The sequence below is a fragment of the Molothrus ater genome, chromosome 3 (genome assembly GCF_012460135.2).
Source record: "Molothrus ater isolate BHLD 08-10-18 breed brown headed cowbird chromosome 3, BPBGC_Mater_1.1, whole genome shotgun sequence".
In the NCBI taxonomy this organism is placed as follows: domain Eukaryota; kingdom Metazoa; phylum Chordata; class Aves; order Passeriformes; family Icteridae; genus Molothrus; species Molothrus ater.
The window spans coordinates 33480970-33508660 of NC_050480.2; the positions used below are offsets into that span (position 1 = coordinate 33480970).

At 40.2% G+C, this 27691-nt stretch overlaps 2 protein-coding genes across 2 annotated transcripts in view; both read right to left on the reverse strand.

Moving 5' to 3' along the window:
• Positions 1-525: 525 nt before the first annotated feature.
• On the reverse strand, positions 526-20326 carry LOC118684711 (protein ELYS-like). The gene is made up of 25 exons (XM_036379784.2): positions 20098-20326; positions 18801-19054; positions 17081-17261; positions 16091-16298; positions 14833-14949; positions 14061-14145; positions 12504-12654; positions 11426-11558; positions 11158-11339; positions 10630-10691; positions 9826-9954; positions 8357-8447; positions 8179-8268; positions 7848-7988; positions 6979-7083; positions 6404-6506; positions 5981-6104; positions 5813-5869; positions 4621-4767; positions 3695-3882; positions 3379-3523; positions 3152-3283; positions 1851-1998; positions 1618-1765; positions 526-1127 (listed from the first exon to the last, which is right to left on the reverse strand). The coding sequence occupies exons 1-25, from the start codon at positions 20216-20218 to the stop codon at positions 905-907; spliced, it is 3465 nt and encodes a 1154-aa protein (XP_036235677.1). The 5' UTR covers positions 20219-20326; the 3' UTR covers positions 526-904.
• A 2312-nt stretch (positions 20327-22638) lies between these two features.
• Positions 22639-27691, reverse strand: part of LOC118684744 (protein ELYS) — a 43243-nt gene continuing 38190 nt past the window's right edge. Inside the window, 3 exon segments of the mRNA XM_054514241.1 lie at positions 22639-26317; positions 26831-26937; positions 27378-27511. Of these exon segments, the coding sequence (XP_054370216.1) occupies positions 26131-26317; positions 26831-26937; positions 27378-27511 (428 nt within the window). The 3' untranslated portion in view covers positions 22639-26130.

Genomic DNA, 27691 nt, shown 5'->3' on the forward strand with positions numbered 1-27691 from the left:
CCAGTAATTTTTGCAGTTTCTATGCTGCTCTTTTAAAAGGCACATAACCCTTATTCCACAAGACAGTGTTTTCAATTGCTGTATTCCAGATGCCAGTCAACAGAGCCACAGCCGCAGCTTATTTCTGCACTAATTAATCAATCTGCACACAAGATGAAGGGATAGTGCTGTAAAAATACCTACATATCCTCATGTAGCAGTGTTCAGGTTTTCCTGGCTCAGAAATGTTCTACAGTATTGAAAGAGTTAGAAAGGACAAGGATGAAGCTAGTTCAATAGTATAGATGATATTTCCTAACAAGAAAAAGGTTATAATTCAGGGAGATGGCAGTGATTTCATTCAGGTAGGCAAAGGCAAAAAGATCAGAACCAAGGGGCCGTGTGAGGTGTTACTGCCTTGCATAGTAACAGTTTGATGGCAGTGACTGGAAATGCAGTTTAACACAAACCACCTGATAGGCAAAACTGCTGCAGAGAGTCATCACTGAATCTGACAGAGACTGACATCACTGACATTGCTCAGTTGTCATTCATAACACTGGATTAAGAGTTTGAAGCCCAGTTCTTAATTGTAGAAATGCACATCAAACTAGACAAAGCTACTTGGCACTTAAGTAATGACATGGTTAAGCCACAAATTGCATCTTTAGGCAGCTAAGTATAGACTGAAAAGTCCAAGCTGAACTTTGTTCCATGCAATAAAAACAAGTGTATTTCTCAAAGCTGTGGGACAAGGTGACCGCTGCAATTAACTGAAAACTAAACTTTCCCTCTGTTTCCATTTTACTGCTGGAAAAAGACTGTGTATACAATAACTACATGCATGCAAAAAGTATCTCACCATTTGAATCCAGGGGTTTCATTTTAAACAAAGCAGCTCCCAAGCTTCTGGTTTGGTTGGTTGCTACTGACTTTTGAAAATACAAACCTTGACCACAAGGCGTGTTTCCAGTAAATTCAGCTCTGATGCTCTTGGCAGATTGTTTTGGGAGCTGGAGCGATGTGCATTTGCTCTCAGGGGGCTGGATGCCACAAAAGAAGTAGAAGCTCTGCACGGGGACTGCTGCTGGGTCTCATCCTGTGCCACAGAGCGGGAAGGAACAGGATGAACCACCAAATCCAGCAACCTGTTAAAATACTCATTTTACACTAGGAAAATCAAGAAATAAATGAAAAAAAACATGCTGTGATGCTGACAACACGAACACTCAGTGAACAAGAAATACAGGTAAACCCTCACTGCTGGGGTGATACGTTAGGCCCACATAGAAGTGACAGGCACTTCTTTCTGTTCGTCTGTTAAAGTGTACACCAAGAGCTTGGTGGTGGTCAAAGCTTTAGTTTCAGCTGTATTAAACTCTGTAAACACATTTCTCATAATGTAAACACATGTATTTGCCTAACTAAGATTATCATAGCAGAAAAGTATGTTTCTCCAAATAGTACTTACGATGAATTGTGTCTCAAACGTATATTTTATGTGCAAAAAAAGCAAAACAAAGCTATTTTCACATGTACCTTCCCACCAAGACACATAATTCAAAGAGATTTCTCTCCTTTTTCTGTCTCCCCTCAAACACATAGAACAAGGCTAAACTTTTTGAAAAGGCTGCTTACTTCTTATATTCTGAGAACTTGGTTGTCTTGTTTCCTAGCCATGCTTCTTTAAATCTGGACAGTACTTTACTGATGAAACTTGTTCTTGTATGCGCATTTCCTGCATTAGCCTGCCTTGTTGCTGTTGATAATGGCTTTGGCCTTGGGACTGTAAAGCAAGAGGGAAAAGTATCAGCCTTGTGTATTCAAAGTGATGGCCAGCTGCACATCCTAGTTCCCTTCTCTAAAATTACCTTCTCTTAAGACTGATGAAGGCAAACGGTACGGCTTGGCTCTCTCTACTGCCAGCTTCCTTTGAACTGTGGGAAGGATCTTGATATATTGGTCTAAGAGAGAATTTCTGGCTACTGCTCTCTCTCTCAAGCGAGGATCACGACCATTCTGGCAAAGGAAATGTGTAAAGCAAGAAGTTAACAATTCACCAGAAGTTCATTGCACAGGACTGTCTCTGCTCTTTCCAGCTAAGGCCTAAATTTGCTCTACAGACAAAGGACAACAAATCCACTGCACAGAACCACAGCAAGGTCCACCCAGGAGCACACACCAATTTCACCTGGTAGTTTTGGATAAGTGCAAAGAAGACTGGAATAAAAGCAGAACATTAAACTCCTAGTTAAAAGGACTCTGGCACTTTGCAGAGCCTTATTTTCACATACATACTTGTTAACACGTGCAATTTTCAAATGGCTTATGGAAGAGCAGGCTTTCCCCTGGTTATCATGAAATATAGATGTCTGAGATTACTGAATACACAGGGCAACTGCAAATTATGTTGGACAAAATGATGGGAAAACTAGGAAAATCTACTTAGACACACCTTCTGTCTGGAACACAGTTTTCACACACTTAAACCTTCCAAGACTACCTTTTAAGTTTGATTTACTGGAAAAATACACTTTCAAAAAGCAACACATGCACCAGAGATCCCTAAGAGAAGTTCACATAATGCAGAATTTGATCTGGATATTTTGAGAAACATAAGTTAGAATTCATGTCATAAAATTGGTAGCATGGAAACTACTGGAATCAGAGAGCTTGCGTGCGCTATAATTTAAGACAATAAAAAACCCAAAACCACAACTAAACCCCACTACACGTATTGGACCTGTTGAGCATCCAGACTGCTCTTGGGTAAAAGCAAGATACAAGATGTGACATACAACATACTCTTTATTCCACAGAAAAAACTGACACAAATAACTTCCCTAGCTAAACCATATATAACAGCAGGATTTGAGGAACTGAATGAAAATATGGGATTGTAGAAAAGATACCTATTTTTTTGTCAGATACAAACAAACTTTCAGTGGAGTCAACCGCTGAACATTTAATTTATAACTTCACACGGCAGTTTGCAGTAGTAAAATTATTTCACCCACCTTTTAGGTTGAGTTGTAACTTGACATGTAGGAACTTATTCCTATTCTTTCAAAGAGTGATATAAAAGACAAAGCAAAATTTTTCTTGAAGACTATCAAAAGTGATCAGTCACACTGACAGAAACTTGCATACTCAGCAGGACTGCTACCCTTACCAACAGATTGGCCTTCATGGATTGATTCAGCTGGAGCGCTGGGATGTAGTTGGCACGCTGCAGATGGTGGACTAAGAGGAATTCATGGTTCTGAACACCAGATTTGGTCTGTAAAAACTTCTCCAAACACTCCTGTGAGAAATAACACATTTCAGACATCATTACCATTCTGCCTCTTCTCTTGCCAAAGAGACAAGGTTTTTTTTTTGTTTCTTCTCCAAACTCACTTTTTCTGTGTCTGTGAAGGGCAGCTTCAGCAAATCCTCCATCAGCCCCATCTCCTGACAGATTTCATACATGTGCTTTAGCAACTCTTCTATGTTTAACTTCGTGGTGTGTTGCTGCAACAGACCCCAAGCCTCCACCATGCACCTGCAGTTAAGGTTTAGGACATGGAAAGGAATGGGAACACTGAGGCCAAAAAGATACCCCACAGTGATAGTATCCATTCAAAGCTCAAAGGAAATGGAGGGGAGCCCCATTTGTGCCATCAGTTCTCCACATTTCCCAAGATGTGAATGCCAAGAGTGGAGGTTTCCTTACCTATTGGACAAGAGCACGGTGAGGAACAGCCGCACCTCGCTGCTGCTGCACATCGACGGCTTCATCATCTGCATGTACCTGAGGGCTCGCCTGTGCTCCCCCTGGCACATCAGGGACTGGATTATCCTCATGTGTTGCCATGACACAGTCTTGAGTGTAGCTGGATGGAAGAGCAGCGCCAGGGAATTCTGGACAAGTTGAGAACAACTTCATTACCAGAGATACACACACCCATGCAACAAAGAGTCAAAACTTTCTGCAGCAAGGCTGGATGTGCGTGAGACCAACTTAGAGGTCTCAATAACAAAATACTTGAGCCAGGACACATCAGTAGAAATTCTTCAGGTATTTGCAGGGAAAAAAATCAGCGATAAAATTTTGAATGTCTTAAAAGGAACAATTCAGATTTTTCTAAGTTCACGAAACTCTGTGGACAAACATCCCTTTTTATAAATATATTACTAAATAATAAGTTACTCAACAATCAAATTGGTTCTATTCGTATAGTGACAGGTAAAAAACAACCTAAAGCATTAGGAAGATCAGGCTGACATATCACTCCTGCAGTCTTTTGTCTCAAATGTTCCTGCTACCATCAGTTTCCATGCTTCAAGTACCAAAAAAACTCTTTTAGAATCAGTGCCCAACCAGTCTGCTGAAAACCTCCTAAAACCGAGATGGCTTTGCAAATTCAAATATTAAGCATTATTTATGCTGATTATGCCTTTGTTTCAATCAATTTCTGTCAAAGTAGTTAAAACAAAATTTCAAATCATTAACTTGTTGCTGAAGATGTCAAACCAGTGTTAAAAAAACTTCTTATGCTCTTAGGTGCTTGTAACACCTAAGTACCAATTTAAAAAAAATTGTTATTGGTTACAGCTCTGCAGTGTAATGTTTGTCTAACTCAACTGTTTCATACTTACTTCATAATCATTGTGATCCAGAAGCCAAAACCCTTGAATCAGCTTAACAAGACCCCAAGGGATAGCAAAGGCAGTTGGAAAGGAGTCAATTGAAGTTTCTGTTTTATTTGGAAAGATATGGATGATATCCAGCAGCAAGTAAATTGTCTGAGAGTATCTAATTAAGGCAAATAAATCGCTAGGACCAAAAACTTGTATCACAGTACATTTAGCAAAACAATGAAATAAGAATATGAAAATTGTAGAAAGCAGAACATCCCAAGGTATTGATCTTACCATTTTAAGCTATAAAAACCCATTGTATCAATAGTCAGGTCCTAATCTCAAAACTATATTCTGAATATACTTCCAGAAAGAAACACTTGTGGATTTCTGGAAGGCAATCAAAAAAGCAGCTATTGGGTGTTTATATACTGCTCTTAAAACCCAGGCTTCTGCTTCTGTCAGTGAAGCTACCAGTTGGACACTCAACACACTTCAACATCCAATGCTTAATTATTAAAGAAAACAAGTTCTACAGCTGTTTTATTCTCCTCATTTCCTGTCTTCACAAAACCAACACAAATTATGGTGCCCTTACAATGCAACTTAGCACTGACTGATTGAAACTGTGTTTAAAACTGCATGTGGACCCCTCACTCAAAAGCCTCACCTTCCCTTTCTGACATCCCATGTTAGGAACATGTCTGAATAAGGCAGCTTGGGACTACAAGCATTTTTAACCCCTTTACTCTCCAGGCTCCACTCTTGATTTAGCCAACAAACAACAAAGGAAAGTCTGCATGGTCCAGCAGCTTAAAAATTAGGCTTCAGCCCAATGACTGTTCTCAACCCCCTCTTTATTATTCTGTGTGCTTGTACTTTTTACACAAAAAAAAGCAAACACTGTTAGCTGGGCTGGGAAACAAATCAGCAACTGGAAAACCATTCCTACAAACCCTTCTGTTCTGAAGCAGCATATTTCAGGCACTGTTCTAAAACACAGTCCTTTACTACAGAAAGGAGTGCTTTAAAAAATTAAAAACTATTATGTTTTGAAAGAAACTAAGTGAGGTTTTTATCTTGAATATTTTAGGGAACCTGTTTGCTTGTATCAGAAAAGAATTTGCAAAAAAACACATAGGTGACAAACATGTAAGAACATTTATGTTGTTATTACTGAAGGAGAAATAACAGAATCTGGAAAGGATACAATTGCATGTTTGTCACTTTCTTCAATGCTTTCTAGCAAATAGAGATCCAGCAGTGCCTGAAATGAAAGATGAAAAGGTTTTCTAATGCTCCTGTCTTTCACCATCATTGGCTTTAGGGGACTGCTGCTGCTGCTGCTGCTGGGGTTTTCAGTGAACAGAACACTCACGTGTAAACTAACAGGTGGGTATCTCCCAGTGCCGCCTTCATCTCTCCGCCACAACTTCTCCACTTCCTCTCCCAACTGGGAAACCATTCCATCAATCATCAAGCAATCAGAATCCCATTTGCCTCTGCAACAAAAGGGACCAAGGGCTTGCACAGAGTAAAACACTCATTCCAGCCTCTCAGTGTCACAGATTTCGGGAGTCAGAGCAAAGATGGTCCTTAGCTCACAAGGATCTTATTCATTAAGGAGTCCAACGCACAAACCCAAGAGAAGAGTTGCAATGACCTTTGGGTTCCAGGCTTGCTTTCATGCTCTGTTACGTGTAATGCCAAGGAGTGCAGACAAAGGGTTTTAACTGCAAAAATAACCACACTCACACAGTCTAACAGTGGCAGCTTTCTAGAGAATTCCTCTAAGCCTTACCTTGATAAGCGCTCGAGTTTCTGTCGGTGACCTGTATAGTAGCTCTGAATCAGAGGGTAATTGTAGAAAGGTCTGGACAAATGCATGTCATCATCTTGATCATCTACAGGTGATAAAGTAAAAGCAAGTTAAAATAAGACCACGTTTTTCAACTAAAACTTTGGTCTAGACAGACAGAAATCTCACAACCTCCAGAAGCCTCCAACTCTCAATCCAATCCTGTTTCTGCCTTTGCTAAAGGAGAACTAAGACAAAACTACTACTGCTGCAAACTGCAGAACTACAACTACTTCTTGTCTCAAGATCAGTTTCATGTTTGCCGTTGATGCTGCATTCAGAGAATGTAGGGTAAGCTCAAGGCTACTCCTAAATAAACAGCTCTCAAAGGGAATGATTTTTTGAATATGTGAGCATCTGTAAAATAATTAAAGCTGAAAATGGAATTTATAAGATGTCTCAATTAAGAGCATTTCCAAGGTGCACTTTCACCTCAAGCAATAAATCAAAGGTTCAAAATATGCAGGTACTGCTTTTACTATCAAAATGAGTGTGCTGGTACTACAGGTTCTGCTTACCTAAACTTTCGGGAAGGAGACTGGATCGACAGAACCAGATCACCACTTGTACATACAAAAATATGAGGCTGGTTACCACCTGCTTATTTGTCAAATCTGAAAAACCTGAAAGAAAGGCAAAACATGATTTGAGTTTTGCAATTCCTTTCATTTTACAAAACCCCCTTTGCAGAACAAACAAAGTGTGAACAAACACAGTGGAAACCTGTCTTTGTAGTTGTCCCTCTGGATCACTTATGAATTTGAAGGAAAAAATACACCATTCCACCCCCCACCAAAAAAACCCCCAATCACTACAAAGAAACAGAATCACGAAAGATTAAAATTGAAAAATAAAGCCTAAACTATAAGATACACTCAAGAAGACAACATTTGTTTTCCATGTAGCAGAGATTTTTACTTTAGCCAAAGAGATTATAGTCTTCTATTTCCCTCAACATGCCAACAACAATTTTTAAAATCAGAAGCCAAAAAAGCTCAAGGAAATTGCTTTACTCATTTTGGTTTCCTTTCTATTTCCCAGCAATTTGCACACAACTATCAATTGCTAGTTAACAATTGGGAACACTTCTCAGCATTACCACACTCTGTTGCTGCAATTGCTGCGCCCAGGTCCTTATTCAGCTCAGTGCTGAACCAGTGCACCCTCTCCTACCCAGCCTCATGAACTCCACAACAAGCTGCTCCCCTGAACTCAACGTGCCTTAAATCAAAGTCCCAACTGATCAGATTTAAGCCTCTCCTCCCAGCTCAACCTGACTCTCTCCCAACCATCCAAAACAACAATGGCTCCTGTCTCCACCGTTACAACCCAAGCATCTTCCAAATGTTAACTATCAGACCAAAGGCCTAGCAGGGCTCTCACCAACCTTTCTCTGTAAGCTCTCGGGCTTCTGTTAGGAAACAGTTCAGGACTGTGCTGAGGTTGCTCAGCAGCAGCTGGCAGTGCTGGAGGGACTGTAATGTCTGGGGGTCAATGAAGTTGCAGGAGCCATCAAACAGCGGAACACCTTGTCAAGGAGAAATATTGAATCATCACTCAGCAGAGCAACTGCACACTTCCAGACTTCAACACTTCAACAACCACAAGCGACTTAAAGAACCACTTAAAGAACCAGCAGCATACACTGGCAGAGTAGTGAAGAAGATCCTTTACAAAGAATGACTCCAGGTTTCAAAAACCACCACACCACTACTCACATATTTGGTCCAGTTCATCTTTTGTGCAGATCACTTTGTTCCACGTCCACTCAAGAACAAACCGTAAATTTACAGCAGAACTTGGCTGCTCTTTAAAAACAGAAAACAAAAAGGACATGAAGCCACAATTTCTAACCAAAACACACACACCACATAAAAACAATGGAAGCAGCATTACCTTCAGAAGTCCAGTGTTTAATGCATCCCGTCAGAAGTTCCAAAGAACCTGTCTGCACAGCAGCTGACAACACTGCCTCTAACTGCTCCTCCTGAACAGAACAGACAAAAGCAAATCACAACCTCGCAGACTTTTCCTCTCAGTCTCACCTTGATAAACACTGCAGCTTCTGTCGGTGACCCATGCAGTAGCCCTGAATCAGACACTACCTGAGCCACTGACAGAAGTGTTTGCTTCTGACTGGCTACCCACTCAGACATTAGCTGCAAATGCTGCTACTTCCATATTCTTGACTCTTTCTTCATTCTAGACACAGGCTGGACTGCTGGCTGGTTTGAGGAACACAGGAATGTTTTCCTCTGACATTTCAACTTCATGCAGGCTAGTTTCAATCTCCATTTCTGTGCCTCAGGGTTTCAGTCTTCATTTACAGAGTCCCAGTTAACTATTTCCAGTAACATCCTCTGCTAATACCCATTATGCACTTTGGGCACACCTCTCTGCCATCAGGAGTATGTGAAGGGGGACAGAGCAAACACCACTGTGTTTGCATGGAAACAGTGAAGCTGAGGCCAAGCAGCTCCTGAGACTAGCAAGACAGGAAGCAACTTTGACAGCCAAAACATGAAGTTTCAATTTGTTAAAGCACCATAAAGAAGCGAAACATTTCAGTTCTAATGGGCTGGAATTTCAGCCTGTTCAATTACTGTATTCTAATGCCATGGCAGTCCTTGAGAAGGATAATGCACAGGCATGCACACACATGGGAAATAATGTAGCAGCTAATTCCAGCTGGTGTTCAGACATTTATTTCAGGTGAAATGATCCTGCAAAGAAATTTACGTTTTTCTTTTTTTTTTCCTTGTCTCTCTTTTTTCTAAAAGATACTCAAAAATATGTTTTCCTTCTAAGTTAAATTATTACATTCAAGGACATTTCTACACATTCTGTCATTTGAAAGCATGTGTGATACTTCCATTTTTTCTGAAATCTGGATTCAGACAAAGAAACATGCCAAATACTCCTTAGAGTGGCCAAAGAAATTCAAACCCAAGCTCTTAACCTAATTCTGAAAATTCTCTTTCTAGCATCCAAAAGCAGTCCCTGCTCAAATGCATAACAAGTCTCTGAACAATATAGTCATAATTCAGGAAATGTCATCATAAAACTTCTTGCTTTCCCAAGTTACTTCCCAACCAGATTTGACATCAGAACATCTAATGAGAATGTAAGAGCCTACAACAGCCTTGCAAAATATGCATTATGTGGGCTGGGTCAGCTTGCACAGAGGGTTATTTCAAGTCAAATTCGGAGTTTGGATCTAAGAATATTATTATTTCTGCTAAATAATGTCAACCTGCCTCCTAGAGCAACTTGCAAGTAAAACTCAGATGGTCATGTCTTGTAGCCTCTACAGCCTTCAGACAAGATGGATATATTTCCCCCTGGATTTTCCAGCATACACTCACCTGACTCAGACTGGATGGCTGGACATCAACCAGTCTTGGAGACAGCAAGCCAGCTACAAGACACCGAGAGTAGCTGTCACGGATGGCTTCACTTATTAAAGGACCAGATTTCTTCAAAAACTTCAGGGTCTGAAACATCAATCAAAACAGGTTAAGACAGCATTCAATCACGAAGGTTCTGCCTTAAAAACAACAGCCAAACTAATGGTTTCAATTTTTAAAAAAATACCCTGTAGAAGAAAATACCAACCCTTGCAATGCTAAAGGAAGCATTTTCCAGCCTGTCTGTCAATACACAGGCCTGGTATTTTCCCTGACACAAATTACATTTTGTAAAAGTTAAACCTAACACACAACTTTAAATCACACATCTGTGCTTGTTTGTGCTGAAGCTGAAATATTTAGTGAGCTGGAACTCAATTTGAAAAGGTTTGTCAAAAGCTCTGCAGTGGCTCAGAAATTAGAATTTGGCCAAGGTTGAGAGAAAAAACATGCATTTCTTCCTCAACAGTTAAATCACTTTTCCCTCTCTCCATGCTCAAGTTCATCAGGGATCAAGACCCTAACTCCACACCATACAAAGAAGTAAACAGCTTCCACCCCACTCGTCCTTTCCAGCCATTCAATCCCTGCTCATGCCTCCCTACAACACTGCCATTTGCATGAAACTGGCACGATATGACTGCAGCTATGCATGTGCATGGGCAGTGTGAGCATCAAGTGGTCTCTGACACTCAAAGCACTGCAAGAGAAAAGTTACAGAAGGTTCATCTCTTGACACTCTCAAGACAATAAAAAAGTCACCTCCTTCTGGAAGCCGGTGCAAGTCATGTGAACAACTCCCGAGCTGAGCAAGCAGGTCACATCTGCAGAAACAAGGAACATTTGACAGACCTTGGCACCTTCTCACCAGTTTATGCTTTATAAATACTGCTGTCTGCAAAGACAAACCTCCAGCACCACTTTTCCTTCATCACATCACTTACACACATCCCATAAAAAGGAGCTACTCTCTGTCTCTAGAAACTTGAGTGCCACCCAGTGCTGTGCTTTCGTGCCTCAGCTCAAAGGCATTTCATTTTGGGACCATCACCCCTTCCCAGGCCGTGTTACAGAAGCCCCAAAACCCAAAACTCAGCTGCCTGTCAGATATGTTTCACAAGACTAAGTGCTTTGTCAGGACAAGGTAACCAGGTTGGAGAAGGTTTGTGGGGCTTTTTTTGCTTTGGTTTTCATGTGACAAACAATGAACAAGAAAGAGAACCACTCAAGTGGCATTTGACCTCCACCAAAGCTTGCCACTATTCAAATGAAAAGCAGTGAAATACCTACCAAAATTATAGGTGCTTGGATTAAAGAACTGTTCAGGCGGTGGATAAGAAGGAGGAACTCCTCGACTCAGACTACGCTCATGTACCAGAATATCCAAAATGAGGTTTGGAGAAGTCATGCTTATTACAGGATCCAGTGACCACAGGGCAAAATAGGGGCAATCATGAAGGAATTCTTCTGGCCTTAAAGAAAACAAGTGCACATGTTCAATAGCAATTTTTAAATTAACCTTTTGTAGGGATATTGAAACGTCTTAATTAAAACCTACCCTGGTGATTCTGGCATTTGAGCATGATACCAGCGATTGATGTCGAACACTCCCAAATGAACAGATGGTTTTTCTTGACCATAGGTATTCACTTGCCAACTGAAGATTGATACACTGGTGTCAGGAGAGATTACTGTCAAAGACAAGACATTGTTTCTTACTGTAGAAAATATGAGATATGTGCTGTTATTTCATTCATGAAACACAGCTCTTTACTTAGGAATGATAAAAAAATTACGAAATAGCAACCATCTCTGCAATAGATTTCAGTGCCTCTTTTTCTTATTCAAATTATATTTGTTTTAAGCAAAATCAAATACACAATTATTAATTAAGTTTTGCATGCTGAATGAATAATTATTTGGGGGTTTTTAATGGGGTGGCTTGTATTCAACAAGCTGTCATGTAGGCTGACAAATCCTTGGTAGTTTTCCACCAGGCACATTTCAGTCACTTTTCCCCGAGCCTGTAGCATTGCAAAAGGTGTTTGAAACTCCTAAAACTGGCCTTAGTCCATCAATCCAGCCTGTGCAGAACCCTCTGCAAAGCCTTCCTACCTTCCAACAGATCAACATTCTTGTTCATGATGGTGCTGTCCCAAACTTACTGAGGGTGCACTCGATCCCCTCATTCAGATCATTGATTAAGATATTTCACAGGACCGGCTCCAGTTCTCAGCCCTGGGGAACTAGATTCACTGGATGCACATTGGATGCAGCCAGAGGTTTGAGCAGGATAAAAAAAAATCAGGTAACACTCCTAAGCAACAGAATGATCTTACTGTTCAATGAAGACAACTGGCAGAACAAACTGACTGACCAGCCTTATACAGATGACCCCACACACTGTTCCAGCACCCTAGCAAACATAAAATAAAGCCTACTTTTTCCCTTAAAAGATGATGTTCAGAGGGATAAGAAGTCTCACATAACTTAAGCACACGTTTTTTTAATAAGCCCAGCAAGGTCAGCTAGATGAATATTTAAGACTTTAAGACTGTGGGTACAGAACAGCATTTATTGCTCAGATATCCAAACCATGTAGTTCAGAATAACCAAGCAGGGACATCAGAACAAACCTTCATTAACGTTGTCCTCTCTGTCAGCACGGCTGCAAAATTTTTCTATGGTCTGACAGCTGAGGAATTTAGTATTGCTGGTCTGCCCTCTCCAGGGAAAGATTCCACCAGAGAGATCTAAACTGAAGAGCTTGACACAACATGTAAAATCCTGGGGGGAAAAAATTAAGAGAGAGGAAAGGCAATTTTGAAATAACAATATACATTATACCTAATGCAATAGGAATTAATGCAATATCTGATATAATATGCTTATTTTACTGTATGTTTCCCATCAACAGGAATTACATCTGACATGCAAGAGAATTAAGTGTCAAGTCATAATGAGCAAGTTTTACTCTAAAGGCTTTTGCACATTTTCAAAATTTAGCATTTCCCTAACATTAGTCGAGATCTAAACATATTTTGTAGAATTTCTTGCATCATCAAACCGTCATTACAAACCTGAATATGTACTTACAAAGAGACATCTAAAACAATGCAACACACCTTCACACAAAGCCTTTGCTCCATGTTTTGATTACAGAACCTGACATTAGAGCAGCTAAAGTTCTGTCAGGGGACGTTATCGATAGGCACATCAGTAGAGTGCTCACCTCTCTAGTAACAATGAGAACTTCCTAGAGATTTAAAACCTTCTTTCAAAGGTTTTTGAGGAAATATCCCTCAATTCCTTATGGCGAGGACATAGAATGAACATGGACAATGTGTTTAAGATCCCAAATTGCTACAGAGCAAGAAAACTGCCTTGAGATACACAGAAATAGATATACAGAAAGGATGGCCCTGAACCTCTGCCACCACCATTTTCTAAGGAAGCATTAAGTGAAATACTGTCTTTCCAGTACAGCCTTCATTTAACCTGTCTACCAAACAATATGTGAATATGTGTGTACTGTGGACAAATAGCTACTCTACAATAAAGAAGCCCTACAAAACACCAAACTAAAAAAAAACCAGCAAAACCACTTCCAAGCAAAAAATGAGTTTCCAAAACTTTCAGAGATCTAAAATGAACTGTCATGAAACAACACATTCTCATTCTATACATTTAATTCATTTAATCTGAGAAGAGACAAGCTTTCTCTTAATGGTTCCAGGAAATGCTACAAATGAATATCAAAGGTGTCTAAAACAAATGAATAAATTAAAAAGTCTTTCATTATTGAAAAGAAAAAATCGTAACATTTGTCCTGAAACATGCACATTCTATTCTATTTTATTCAGAAATTTTGGAAATAACAGATACACATGCACAGTAGTTAAGAAAAACCAAAACCATCTCTTTGAAAAACTAACATGAAGTCTAAGCAAAGAATCTCATCTTATAAAATGACTAAAGATAAAATCAATTTTAATAAAAAATGCAGACCAGAACAAGATGTCCACCATACCAAGGAACAGTTCCATAAGATAAAACACTACAATGCCATAAACTCATCAGGCATTCATTTTAATGACTAGAAATTCCAGCTTTCATTCGTATACAAAGAGCCAACTTAACTGATACTCAGGGAAACTTTATCTTTTAATCTCTCACATACAGGCCTGTCTTACCTCATACATGACTTCTCCTGATGCCAGACATTTCCTGCCACCAAATGCTAACTGCAAGAGATGTAAATTCACAGCATTCCCTTCACTGAAAAAGGTATAAAAGAGGAGATTTGATTACAAAGCTGCTTTACAATCCTCATTATCAATTTATTAGATCTAGGCTGGATCTAGGCTGAAACTGACTTAAGACCATGCTTTTGCCAAAAAGAAAAACACTGCTTCCCAATGCATGATAACTGGTCACACTTAGCCAGTAAAACAGAAAGGAGGAAATTTTTACACAAACAGCTTCAGGGGCAAATGCTAACAATGCCTTTGTTTGGAAAGCTTTAATATGCAACATGGACCTAAAATTGTTGTAAAAAGCTTTTCACAGTAAAGCATTCTCCATGAAAACTGCTTTGCAGTCAAGCTCAAGAAGACTGCTAGTCTATAAACAGGCTGGGCTAAGTAGTTTGCTGACACTGGGAGAGAGAGATGTATGTTTGTCCCCTTCCCACCTAAGTTCCAGTCCCTCTCTTGCATGCAGTGCACCCTTCTACACTCTGACTTTTTCCTTATCCCAGCTGGAAGCCATTGATTTGTTTGCTGAACACTGCTCCTTTTCTGCCAGGGAAGTTGAACTTGCACACAAGGACTCCATAGAATTCTGAAGCTCTCATGAAGCAACCAGCAATACTGTCATTGTCCTCTTTTAGGGACAACTCTGTGTGAACAAATATTAAAAAAAAAAAAAAAGCAAAATCAGTGGCCTATTGTAATTTTTATTCACCTTTGTTGTGTAGACTGAACAGCCCATAAGTAGCAACAATTTTGAAGATCATTCTCAGGCTCTTGAAAAGTAAGAGCACAGACAGGAATCCTTCCTCCTCCAAGCTGAGTGTAGTGCCTACAGGTTTGAAAAAAAAATAGAAAAGACAAATAATGGAGGCAAGCAAGTGACTACCTTTTATGCAGCAGTCAAGGTGAGGAGATTTCTGTCCATCAAAGCAATAACCTCTGTTTATGTCCTCCTCTGCCTGAGGAGGAGGAACAGAAATGATTAGTTCAGCTGCTAGGGAAAACACTGTTCCTATTGTTGAAGCCTACTTCAACATATTGAACTTAATATGCAGTAAACATGAACATATTTTAAAAAACACCAAACAGAAGGAGCTTCTCATTTCTTTATTTGGGCATTGTAAAAAACATTTTCTTTCAGACTTCTGAACCTTAGTTGTACCTTCACAATCTTTTCCTGACACCTAATTATGCCTCCACTGTCTATTTATCTATCAGTAATTATGGTAACTGCAGATTTGCTGAAGTAAACCCCCATCTGAATTTTGCCACGTATTTAAAGTTACATTGCTCTTCAGCAGATTTTAAATAATTTCTTAATTTTACTATTGTTTATAAATATATATGCTTCTTATTCTCATCTCCAAGGCTTCCAAGGAAAAATTGGTCCACGTACATCAATGCCTTGGAATAAGTCAGCCCCCTACTTGCATCAAGGCTGAAATGTAGGAAAGAATATGCTTTCAGGCACAGATCAGCTATTGAATTATCATGTCTCATTCGCTTCATCCTGGTCCCTTAAAAATATATAATCACCAAAATCACATTATTCAGATACTGAAGCCTTTCAGTGCATACCCTCATTGCAGTAACTGGTTCTAAAAAATAATTTCTAAAACCTGTCTCATGGAAAATCACACATTGCCTTGTTTCACTGAATATGACTGGACAGAACAAACTGACTTAGAAAAATCAGATCTCCCACACCCCTGCTGTCTGACATGTTCAGTACATTCCACAAGACCTCTATGCACAGGCACGGTAAGAAATCAATTGTAGTCCACGGCAGAAAAGGCGCTGTACTTAATCCATGTATGAGTTAATACTTCAGAAGAGGATTTCTGAACACTCCAAGGTTATACCCAACATCCCACTCATGGAAAAAGGGCTCTTGAAATTAATATATTTCCTGAAGCAAAAAATTGAGAACTCTGCACCACCAAGCATGCCAAATGGAAGTGGCTACTTACGCCCTCTTCAAGGTTTTCATGTTCCCCAGTGACAAGTAGCCATCAGAAAATCCCACAACAAGCTGGTTGTTTCTGCTTATGTAGCACAGGGTTGATACAGCTGTTCCTGAAGGACTTCGCAATTGAAAACAGAGATGCCTCCCTTCCCGGGTCACAGCTTCTCTTCTTTGTGGAACTTCAGCAGGAATTCTAGTGACAACTTCTAGATCTACACACATAAAAGCATGTGAGAAATGAATGCATTATGCCACTTCAGTTGCATTTCAAAACTGATGTGATTATACAACATATATAATCTAATTCTGCAAATGGAACGCCCATTTTTGCAGCACCTTATTTTGGCTATTCCTGTTTCTGCACCCATTCAGAAAACAGAAGGAATCTCCGATGGAACAGGTATTCTCTCTCCTATTTCAAAACTGGGTACAAATGTAACTATTATAGACAAATTCCTTTATTGGGCCTCATGAGGAAGCTACTTCTAGGGATATGAGCTCCTGAAGCCACTCTCACAACACCCAAAACAGTGCTTGCAATCTGAAAACACAAATTGCAGGATTCATTCACCCAAATGAAGGACTTTTGATAAGCCAGATTTATTTTACAACACAAGCCTAAAGCCTGCCCCAAGCCATTGATGGAAACAGGAGAACACTCCCAAGGAATCTGGTACCTCTGACACAACATCCTATCACACAGCTGCACTGACTCAAATGGAAAAATTCCTACCTCCCACTGGCAAGAATCACAGGGACAAAGGGATGTGGGCAGCAAGAGGCCTTCCGAACATCAGGAGGAGCATTAAGCCACTCCCATTTCTGGATCAGTTCAGAACCATACCAAGTCAAACTGCTGTCTACAGCCAGCAGTGGGCAAGGTCAGAAATGCCAGCAGCCAGTCAGCACGCTGGCATCTTCATGGGATACAAGCTGGGTTTTGAAAGGAAACATTTTCTTACACCTAAATTCAAGTTTAAAAATTGCAGCTTACCCGATGCTTCTACTTCATTCTGACTGCAAGATAAATCATCCAAACAAAGGTCAACCAGAAGGACATGGCCAACATCTGTGGCCACTGCTGCCACTCCAAAGAGCCATCGCAGACTCTGGTGCAGGTGCCGCGTGCTCACGCTGGCTCCGCCGTCATTGCTGATGGGCTCAATGGCAGTCACCTGCAGGGAACTGCAGGTTAATGTCAAAGTCTTTGACAGCCCCAGGAGTAATCCTCAGAAGGGAAGCCAGCATCAGCACATCAGAAACAGGACAGGAAATACAGGATTAGACTTCCATGGGAATGAAACATTCCTAGAAAGGTTTGGAGGGAGATGCTGAATAACTAAAATCTACGCTGGCCCTCACTTTGACAGATAATATCCAACAAACATTCGAAATGCACACCAGCACTCTTACAGATGGCAAGGCAAACTGTAAAAGGCAGCCTAAACCAACAACAAGAGACCAAACAAGAACTTGCTCAGCCTGAGGCAGGAGCTCTCTCTGCTCCCTGACAGGCCAAGCACTCCCCATGACCTCAGCACAAGGTGAACAGACCCTTCAGCACCCACAGCACACCCAGGACAACACTGACTGCTCCAGCAGAGACACAGGCACACCAGAGCTCCTGCACTCAAGGAGCAGGACAACACAGGAACAGGGGCTATCTTCTGGCCTCTTACAAATGCAGCACCATGAAAGCAGACAGCTTTACATCAGCAACAAAGGTTTGTCTGAAACAAAGAAGTGAATGTCACAAAGTGGTCCATCTTTTTATGTAGCTTATTTATCCCTAGAAATGGGGGAAAATAGCCAAACTTATAGACCCCGTGAGGTTTTCTTCTATGCTGTACCAAGCACATGGTTATGACTAACATAAATAACTAGTACTGCCTGGACACCTGCTTCACAATTCATCTTTCACCTTGAACACAACTCCAAGCTTACAGCTACCTCTAGTAAATTCAGGTAACTTTATTTTCTTTTAGAATTCCTATGATTCAAATTAAATTCTTAATCTTCACTGCTGCTCAGAGGACTAACAGAATATTTTCATTATTCAAATTATTGTCCTTCAAGTCTTAGTGACTGTGATGAGGAAATACAGAACACATCTTGCTGCGCAATTAGACAAGGTTGAAGAGTTGCTGCTTCTAACATTTTTCTTTTAAGGTTAATTTTTTTTCTTTTTACTTTTAAGGTTATTTTTTCATTGTACAACTGGATTCAAATTAATCTTTACTAGCTCTGCATAGAGTCTTCCAACAATTTTCCATGTTGAAGCTCCTGAAATGACATATTTTTCCACTATGCTATGCACTGCTTTTACCTATTCTCCTAGTGTACTGCCAACTCATTCTGAGGAAGAACAAAGAAAATGTTTCTCATTCTCTGAATGCTGCCCTTCTGCCTCATATAAACCAAGAAAATTTGGGAAAATACCATGCGGAAGTCCTGAAACATGCAATCAATATAAACCCACAAGGAAAATAATATCAGAAACATGGTGTCCCTTAGAGCCTTAAAACAAAAATGACAATAATGCAGAAAGGGGTGTTGAGAAAAAGGCTCTCTTGGCAGATACTCTGAACTGACAATATGTTAATACAATTCAGAAAACATACAACCTTCAAAGAGCTGCACCAAAGCTTTTCCTGAAACAGGATAATGCAGCACCAAACAACACAAAACCTTCATTCCCCCAAAAAGATACATACCCTTCCTGGAAGAACGACTGCTTTAACCACTCTTGAGATCCCAAGGTCATAGAGACAGAGAACACTTCCCTCTGCTTCCTCCAAGCCCACCAGGAGCCCAGTCCTCTTCTGCCAAGAGAACTCCTTCACCACGCGGACGGCGGGAGGCTGCTCGTTCACCCCGCTGAAGCGATAGGCAGAGAGCCGCTCGCCTGTCACCGAGTTCACCACCTCCAGCTGGGGGCCACACGCCAGCCACGCCAGGCCACTTCTGCCTGCAAGGCAAAAGGAACGGCGCTCACCAAATGCCCAGCAGCACAACTGGAACAACAGCAATGACACTGGGCCCTCCCCTCAAATGCAACAAAGGGAAAGGCCAACCTACCTACACCTGGACAATCATTTTAAATCACCCACTGCAGTCCTCAACCAATAATTCTTAAAATTAATAAACCCATTCTTTTGCATTTGTACTTGTCATTCCTGCACTCAAGAACATTCACTCTTTGGGATAAAGATTACAATAGACTGAGCTCTTGCCTGTACACCATACTTGGCCTGGTTTTGCTAAAAAACACCTAAATATGTACAGGAATACAAGTCTCAAAGCATACTTCAAATACAGCCCATCTAAACCAATTCAGTTCCAGTTTAAGAATTGTGCTTGACACACGACTACTCTGGGCAGGGATTTGGACAGGAAAGTATCTTAAAATGGGAACTGCATGTGTAGTTCCAACTTTTATATGAGCTGATCCCAGAAAATATTTAAAAAGTGGTGTTTCACTCAAGAGTTTAACACTTGCTCCTCTACTGAGGAACTTCAAGCCCAAAGGAAGGATGAGCTCCATTACTGCAAGTACGGTCAAGTAGATAAGATTCTACCTGCTCTTAACAGAAGCCCAGACATCCAGACAGGCATCCAGCTCTACTTTCAGATCACCTAGAAAGTCAACTGCCTAATCTGCTTAGCTGTTGTCAGCAACTCTCACTGGGTCCTCAATCTGCATCCTACTAAATACCTACGAAATACATGAGCGGGTAAAAAGAAATTTGTCCCAAAACAACACTATTTCTTCCTTGAAAACTGCCTTCTATTTCATTCAGAACTGGGGAGGGCATGGTCAGCTCTATTATTTAAATAGCACAGGACTGGAGCACGCTGTTGCACTTTCAATGCTTCTAATTGTTAAAATATCCTGTTAGCACTATCAGAACCTGACGCATTTTACTTGACAGAACCAACCTGATGCCATGACCCCGTGCTTCAGGCAGTAACAACGTCACACCAAATCCAAATTTAAAGGAAAACGCTCACCTCCAGAAAACTTCCCACACAGTGCAGAGTCTAGGGTGATCTCATCCTCCCCAAGTGCCTCAACAGTCACCTCTGGAAACTGCAGCAGACTGCTCGTTACCTGAGCCGTTAGGTCTCGCATTCTTCACTGGAAATAAAGAAAAAAAGGCAAAGAGACTCATGTCAGCCATAAATATCTTTGAGACTGACCCAAGCTTCATCAGTATGCAGAGACAAATCTCCCATACATCGTTTGTAGCTCTTTTTTTGCTCAAATGAAATGGCACTTGGGACAGTTTTTCATCTCACAGCAGAGCAAAAGGACAATCTTGAGCTTTTCCGATACCTACAAGACCACCAACAACAAGTGACACAGAGGGATGAACAAGATAAATAACAGGGAAGAGAACAAGACACCAAGTTCAAGCTTACTCATACAGGTTAGCAAGATGTGATCTCAGAAAAATCATATGTCGAACAGTTTGTGATTGCCAGGAAGCATAAACCTACAGCAGAATATAAGAATTAGAAAGGATTTCAGCACTCTATCCCAATAGTTCCCAATAGCTAAGATTCTGTATTAGATGCAGACAAAAGGTTTGATTTTCCTTTAAGTGAGAAAACAAAACCAGCACAAATCAGAATTGGACATTAGGGCAAATTTACCCAGCTATCTGCTGTGTCTCTTGTCTGACATGACTCATTTCATTCAAGAGTTGCAGCCTGTCTAACATGGCTCAGAAAACAATAGTTCCTAAAGTCTGTGCTAAGTCAATGCTTGTCTCTACACTGCTTCCTTTACCTGGACAGACAGACATAGGTGCCAAGGGGCTCAGTACAGAACACAGCAGTGAGGTATTTCACTGCTTGTCCCTCCCAGCACAAGTTCTACAATCTTGGCTTTACAGCAGAATTCTAGAATGACCTTCTGGAACCACTGGCAGCCATCTCATCCAACTTGAGCTGCTCGTCCAAGCCCTGCTGCTCAAGTCACCACCTAGAGCAGGCTGCCCAAGGCTGTATCCAGGTGGATCTGGAACATTTAATTCTCCAGCAGGTTTTTACAATCAGCAACCTGACAAGAACAACTGCAGCAACACCTGCAACCCATGCAACAGGGCCTGGTGTTCGCTGACTCTCTCCTGCCAGTTTAAGGATTCTGTTCTCTCCACCACACCAGCAAACCAGCATCACACCAGGAAAGGACTGTCACCACTGTTTGTCCAAGACTACATCTGACACCTTAATTCCCAGAGCAGCCAGCCAGGCAGTCCTTGGCTGCCAGGCAGCAGGGCCGCCTGCAGGAACGCCGCGGCCCGGCTAAGCCGCAGCCATGCCGTTGTCAGGGCCGCGCCGGGCGCACGCTCCGCCTTCACCGGCAGGGCCTGCCCGGGAGCTGGGGCTGGCTGCTCCCAGAAACAACGTATCCATCCATCCATCCATCTCCCCGGCACCGGGGCACCCTCGGGCCCGGCAGTCACCACGGAAAGGGGATACTGAACTCTGGGAGAGCATCCAGAGAAGGGCAAGGAAGATGGGCCGAGGGGGGAAGCTGTATGAGGAGTGGCTGAGGTTTCTTGGTCTGTTCAGCCTCAGGAGACTGAGGGCAGACCTCACTGCGGTTACAGCTCCCTTGTGAGGGGAACAGGAGGGGCAGGCACTGATCTCTGCTCTGTGGCGCCCCGTGACGGGACCTGAGGGAACGGCCTGGAGTTGTGTCAGGGAGGTTTAGGCTGGGTATTAGGAAAAGGTTCTTCACCCAGAGTGGCTGGGCACTGGAAGAGGCTCCCCAAGGAAGTGGTCACAGCACCAGCCTGACAAAATTCAAGAAATGCTGGCCAATGCTCTGAGGCACATGGTGTGTTTAGGGCCAGAAGTTGGATTTCAATGATCTTTGTGGGTCCTTTCCAACTCAGTTTATTCTGTGATTCTGGGTGAGAGCATCTGCTACATTTTGGTGTTCAGTTCCAGGATGACAGAAATGTAGGTAACACTACATAACACTTCAAACCTATGAACACCAGACACGTGCATTATGCTTAGGTGAATGTTAATAAGGAGAGATAAAAAACCAGACCAGTCTACAACAGTGAATTGGTGAAAATTGATTTTAGTTGCTTCTTCGAGTAAGATCTTACCTGGCCCATGTAACTGTTGGGTCCTGCTGAGATGAGCACACTGTTCTTGTCCTTTAAGGGAGACACCGGGGTCAGAAGCCAGAACAGGTCAGGTCAAAAGCAAAAGTTTTTCAGTGCCCCAGACTCCTGGGATCATATATGCTTGTGCTATTGCTTTTCACAGAAATCACACACCCACCTCCTGCATCCTTCTCTCACTGTTATTAAAATCCCAGTTGCAATATCAAAACACAAGCAAGCAGTCATTCACTAATAATTCATGTCTCAATTCAGGTTTAAACCAAGTTCTGCAGCAATGCACAGCACATCAATGCCTGCTGTGAGTCATGAAACAGCCAGGGAGGAACTGACCTGAACAGTCACATCAGTAACCATAACTTGCATTTTTCACTCTACCTCACATATTGGTCATCCACACAGCCCAGTGCTGGAAAATGCATTTTATTTTAGTAACAACTTTAATTCCACAGGAACCACAGAACATTTATCTTTAAGCACATCAAAGGGACTCATTATCTTGACTACTTTGGTGAAAAAAGCATTCCTGGAATGGAAACCCTGAAGCTTGCACAGACGACAAAAGTACAAAGAAACAAACACTGTCCTATTACCTAAAATTCTATTATTTCAGTATTTTCAGATTAGCCTAGACTAATTGGTTGCAAGCATTGCCTAACTACTCATGAGAACCTGTAGGCTGTTTTCTGCTATAGCTTTATTTTTTCCCCCCACCAGAAATCAACAACTTTGCTATATATTAGTTACATGGGAAGTAATGAAATTGCAGCAAACAAATTTATTGCACTGACAACCCTGAGAGTAGCCTTCCATGAGAGGAAGTTCTGATGGGGGAATAAATAGTTATCTGTGCTCTTACTTGCACACTGGACATGTACAAATATTAAGGCAAATAAACAAAGTCAACATGAATCAATTAGCACTTCAAGCACTGAGTGCCCATTGAAAGTAAAATAGATTTCACGCTCCTTCATGTTATAACCTAGAACAAATACTTTCACCAGCCTTAGCTTATAAATGTTCGAAGAAAAGAAAGTTTGTGAGGTAACTCAAGAGAATAATTTCCACTGTAACATTTCTTTTCTTACAAAATAACCTCCAACAGTCCTTAATGTTATTCATACTCCCGTCACTAATATTTCCTGCTGTGTGCTTCCTGGAAATAAAATCTGGCATTGCACCTCATTTTATTCTTCCTGAAAGCTAAGATTCTGCTGTCCCAAGGTGGTCAACCTTCCAGTGGAGTTTTCTCTGGGGTTACACCTCAAAGGTACAGATGCACAATCTGGCTTCAGCTTTTAGCCATCCAGCACCTCTTTAGGGGATAAAAACATTAAGCAATCAAGGAATTACTTCTCTTTCCATAGAAAAAACTCCAGAATACTCTATTTAGCAATGAGCTGTAGCTCTTGTGAAACTCCCACCTTGTTTGCTGGAAAATTTTAGCTCTATGCCCCCACAGCTTTCTGCATCCATCCACCACCACAATGCATCCCACCTCCTCTCACAGGTCCCTCCTGCCCTTCTCTGGCACTACTGCTCTCTCCCTCTCAGATCCATGTGCAAACAGCTGCAAATCTTTTCCACTCATCCTTCACACATGTAGCAAGCCTACAAAGAAAGCACCCACATGAAGTCTATTTTCTCCACTCCATTATAAACCCATCCTTGAGCTGGTGCCTTAACATTGTTCCCCAGCTTCTTCCTTTTCTCAGGCTCTAAACAGTCACAGTGTCTGGTTTTGCTTCTATTTCCTTCTATGTCCCTCAAATTTCTGTGCCCACTCCATGTTACACATTATGCTCAGGTTCCTTTTCAAACTGCTCCTTAGGGAAACTGGTCTGCACTGGAGAACTGTGCACCAAATCCAAGTTACAACAAAAGAGAAAAAAGAGTAAAACATTTCAACACATATTTAAAACTCCTTTGAAGTAAAAAGTTACTAGAAAAATGCAAACCTTTAGGAAGTTATTAAATCATTGACAATTGTCTTTTGCTATTGCTTGCTTTCTTCCTAAGCACAGACAAATGAGGATATTTTAGCTGAGGTGTAAATAAAATAGACGCTAAAAACTAATAAAATCAGCTAATGCTATATTTTCATTTTTTCTAAATAATTCATACAAAAAATATACATATATAAGTATAAATTACAGAAATGCATCAAAACCCTATTAAGCAATCTTCACTAGCATTTCATCAGTCAATTCAACAATAATCAGAGTATTTTATAAATACTCTTGCACGCTACAAAAAGAAGTCAGATTTGTCATCTCTATTCTATTCCAATATTGAAAATTTGACCTTTTACCCCATTTTGAGCTGTTGACTGCACTTCTGAGAAATGTGAATATAAAAATTGCTAAACTTCCCTCCCCTTTCCTCTTTGACCATATTTATAGTCACTCATGTACAAAATAAACAGAAAAAATAATTACTAACTTGACTCAAAGGTCTCAATTTGCTGCCACTTTCACATTTTTAACTTTTGACTTTTTTTTTTAAGCTTTCATTCAGTCATGAATACTTCCCCAAGGAGAAAAATATTCAAGTGCATGCAATTGCTTCTCTAGATGATCTGTTCTGAGACAGAAAAATCACAGCCCCAGAACAATCTTCTTTCACAAGCTTAGTCTGTTATTAATACATTCATTCACTATGTACAAGCTATTAGTTAATAAATAACTTATGTCTTGAATAACTGTAGTTGTTTTTACTAATTGAAAAGTTTAATATCAGGTTCCACCATTCTGTAGTCTTCAAAGTTGCATCCATATATAAATTAACATACAGAAAAATAATCCATTGTCTAAAAGACTGCACATCAAAATAGTACTTCCATGTCTGCTTTTAAAAGAATAGGTTTGTGACTTTATTTATACAAATTGAAACTTTATAGGGACATATACTCCTTAACCCAACACTGTTAATGAAATAATTATTCAAAAATATGGTTTGTAACTAAGATTTCTGTACATTTTTGTACCTTTTTCAGATTTATATAGGCTTTACCATCAGGTTTTCAGTGCTGTGATATGCAGGTTTCAAATACTGCAAAGCATGTTTAGACAGTAAGCATTTCAATTATAGTAGCAGTCACATTACAAAAATAATTTTGGCTCAAATTTCAAAGTATCTGGGTAGTGTCCCTTTAAATCTGATATGCTATTGTAAGCATCACACCATCTGTACAGTTAACTTTTTGCTGACAACAGATTTTAAGAAATAATGACACATCTGAGGTGTGATCCGGTTTTATGAACTAAAGAGCAGCTTTCCCAAAGTTTAAGACAAATACAAAAAAAATATATATTGCACAGCTTAAAACACAATTGTTTACATTCTGACTTCAATACAGTACAACTTAACCGTGAATGTAAGGAATTACCAGTTTGTATTGTAAGTCCAATTATTTGTGCCAGAAGGTCAAACATAATTTTAAAATTAAAATTAGTATGTTTAAAATATTTACTTGTTACAGGAATTCTAAAAAAACTTTTTAAAAGCTTTTGGAATCACTTTTGGGAGTCTGTAACTCCCACAAACCAACATTAAAAGTTCTGAGCAATACAGGTCATTCAACCCAATATTCCCTCAAAAAGCTATCAGACAGTAAGCACATTGTGAAGTATACATTTTTATTTAACATTCCTAAAATAAGCTGTATTTACATATTATATAAATGTATGAAGTCTTAATATAAAATAGAAAACTGCATTGACTGAGGAAATTACACTCCATATGGAGTTACTTACTGAAGATCATTTTTATGAAATTTTACAATAATTTATATAAATTATCTCTTCCAAATTAGATGATTTTTCTTCTTTTTACTAATTCACACAATTTTGATGACTTTACAAACAGTGGTGTACATTAGAAACTTAAAAAAAAACAGTTACAGCATCTTCCGGCGCACAACTGGCTTTGGAAAATTAGACAGTCTTTTTTTGTTCTTTCTTAGGGTCTTCCCTGCTGCATCTGTAGTTTCTTTCTGTTTGGTTTTTGTTCCATCCACTGGACTTCCAAAAGGAGAGATGAATTTTATTTCAACTGGTGGAGGTGACCAAGAATCTTTTGTGGTTCTGAAAAGAAAGACAAGCATCAAATCAATTTTTCAGTACTAACAGTATTTAATCGAGGAAAAAAACTACACAGAATTCCAAAATCAGTTAAAAAAAATAAATGCATGGTCTTCTTTGTAGATAGAATTAAGGTAAAAAAGGTACACAAATCAGGTTTGTTTGGCTTTCATTCCCTTTATTCCTTGTCTGGCCATCTCCCACCTTCTATGTGAAGCTAAACTGGAAGAGTTTGAGTTCACAAGGTGAAATAAGACAATGTAAGAGCATTGCAATGTCATCACTGCAATTAGTATCCACCTGCCCTTTTCTATTCCCTCCCTCTTCCATTTCCATTAGCAAACCATACTCCTGAATGGGGAAAGGCACCTATTAGACCAGCAGGCTGAGCTGGACAGGCTGATGGAGTGAGGGAAGACCTGCCCAGCCAAGTGAGGAAGAAGTAGTTAGGCACTTAACAGCTGAGTCACCATCACATTAAGAAATGCAAATAACGGTTCAAAACTTATTTCATACTTGCTTCCTTTCTTCATTTTTGATTTTGGAGTTCTACCTCTCTTCAATTTTTGCTTTACCCCGGCCTCTATGGATTTGGTATCCTCTTCCTCTTTAGCTGGAAGCTCCTATGTTAAGACAACAAAAACGTTACTCATTAACAAGTTCTTAGACTTCTATGGAATAATAATTTTTTTTTTCATTACGAAATCATGCCAAAGTTATTTCCAAAAGTACCTTTTGTTTGCAAAAACAAACCTTCACATCAAATTATTTTACTATCCTAAAAGTTCAAATTCTGAAATTAACAGATAACATATGAAGTAAGTTTAAAGAGAGCCACTGTGCCTTTTGCTAAAAGCAAAACAGTATTTATCAATTCTTGATTTACATAGATTCAAAACTGACTTTTGTACCTTGTCTTCATGAAGAAAAACAGTAACATTTTTAGCTGATTCATTTAAAGCTCTTTTTAGATATGCTTCCAATGAAAAGGGCAAGGCATGATCTCAAAAAAATGATACAGAATTAAAATCAAGAACATGGGACAACTGGAGTTTTTACTTACTGCTTCTTTCACAATTCGGGAAATGCTAGCTACAGTTTTTCTCTTTGATCTCAAAAGAGGGGGCGAAAAGACAAATTGAGAAGACAAATCCGGGTCCAAATCCTGCAACTGCACAGGATGGTCTGTTTTTCCAGCTAAAATGACAATGCATTGTTAGCATGCACATACATTATACATGAGGGACAGTAATATTACATTACAGCTGACAAGTAAGAGCACAATAGCTTCCCAAAATAAAGGTCCAATCAGCTTTATAAACACTCCATGCAAAGGCATTTTCCCCCCAGTAGCTGCCTCTTGGGATTCATTCTTTT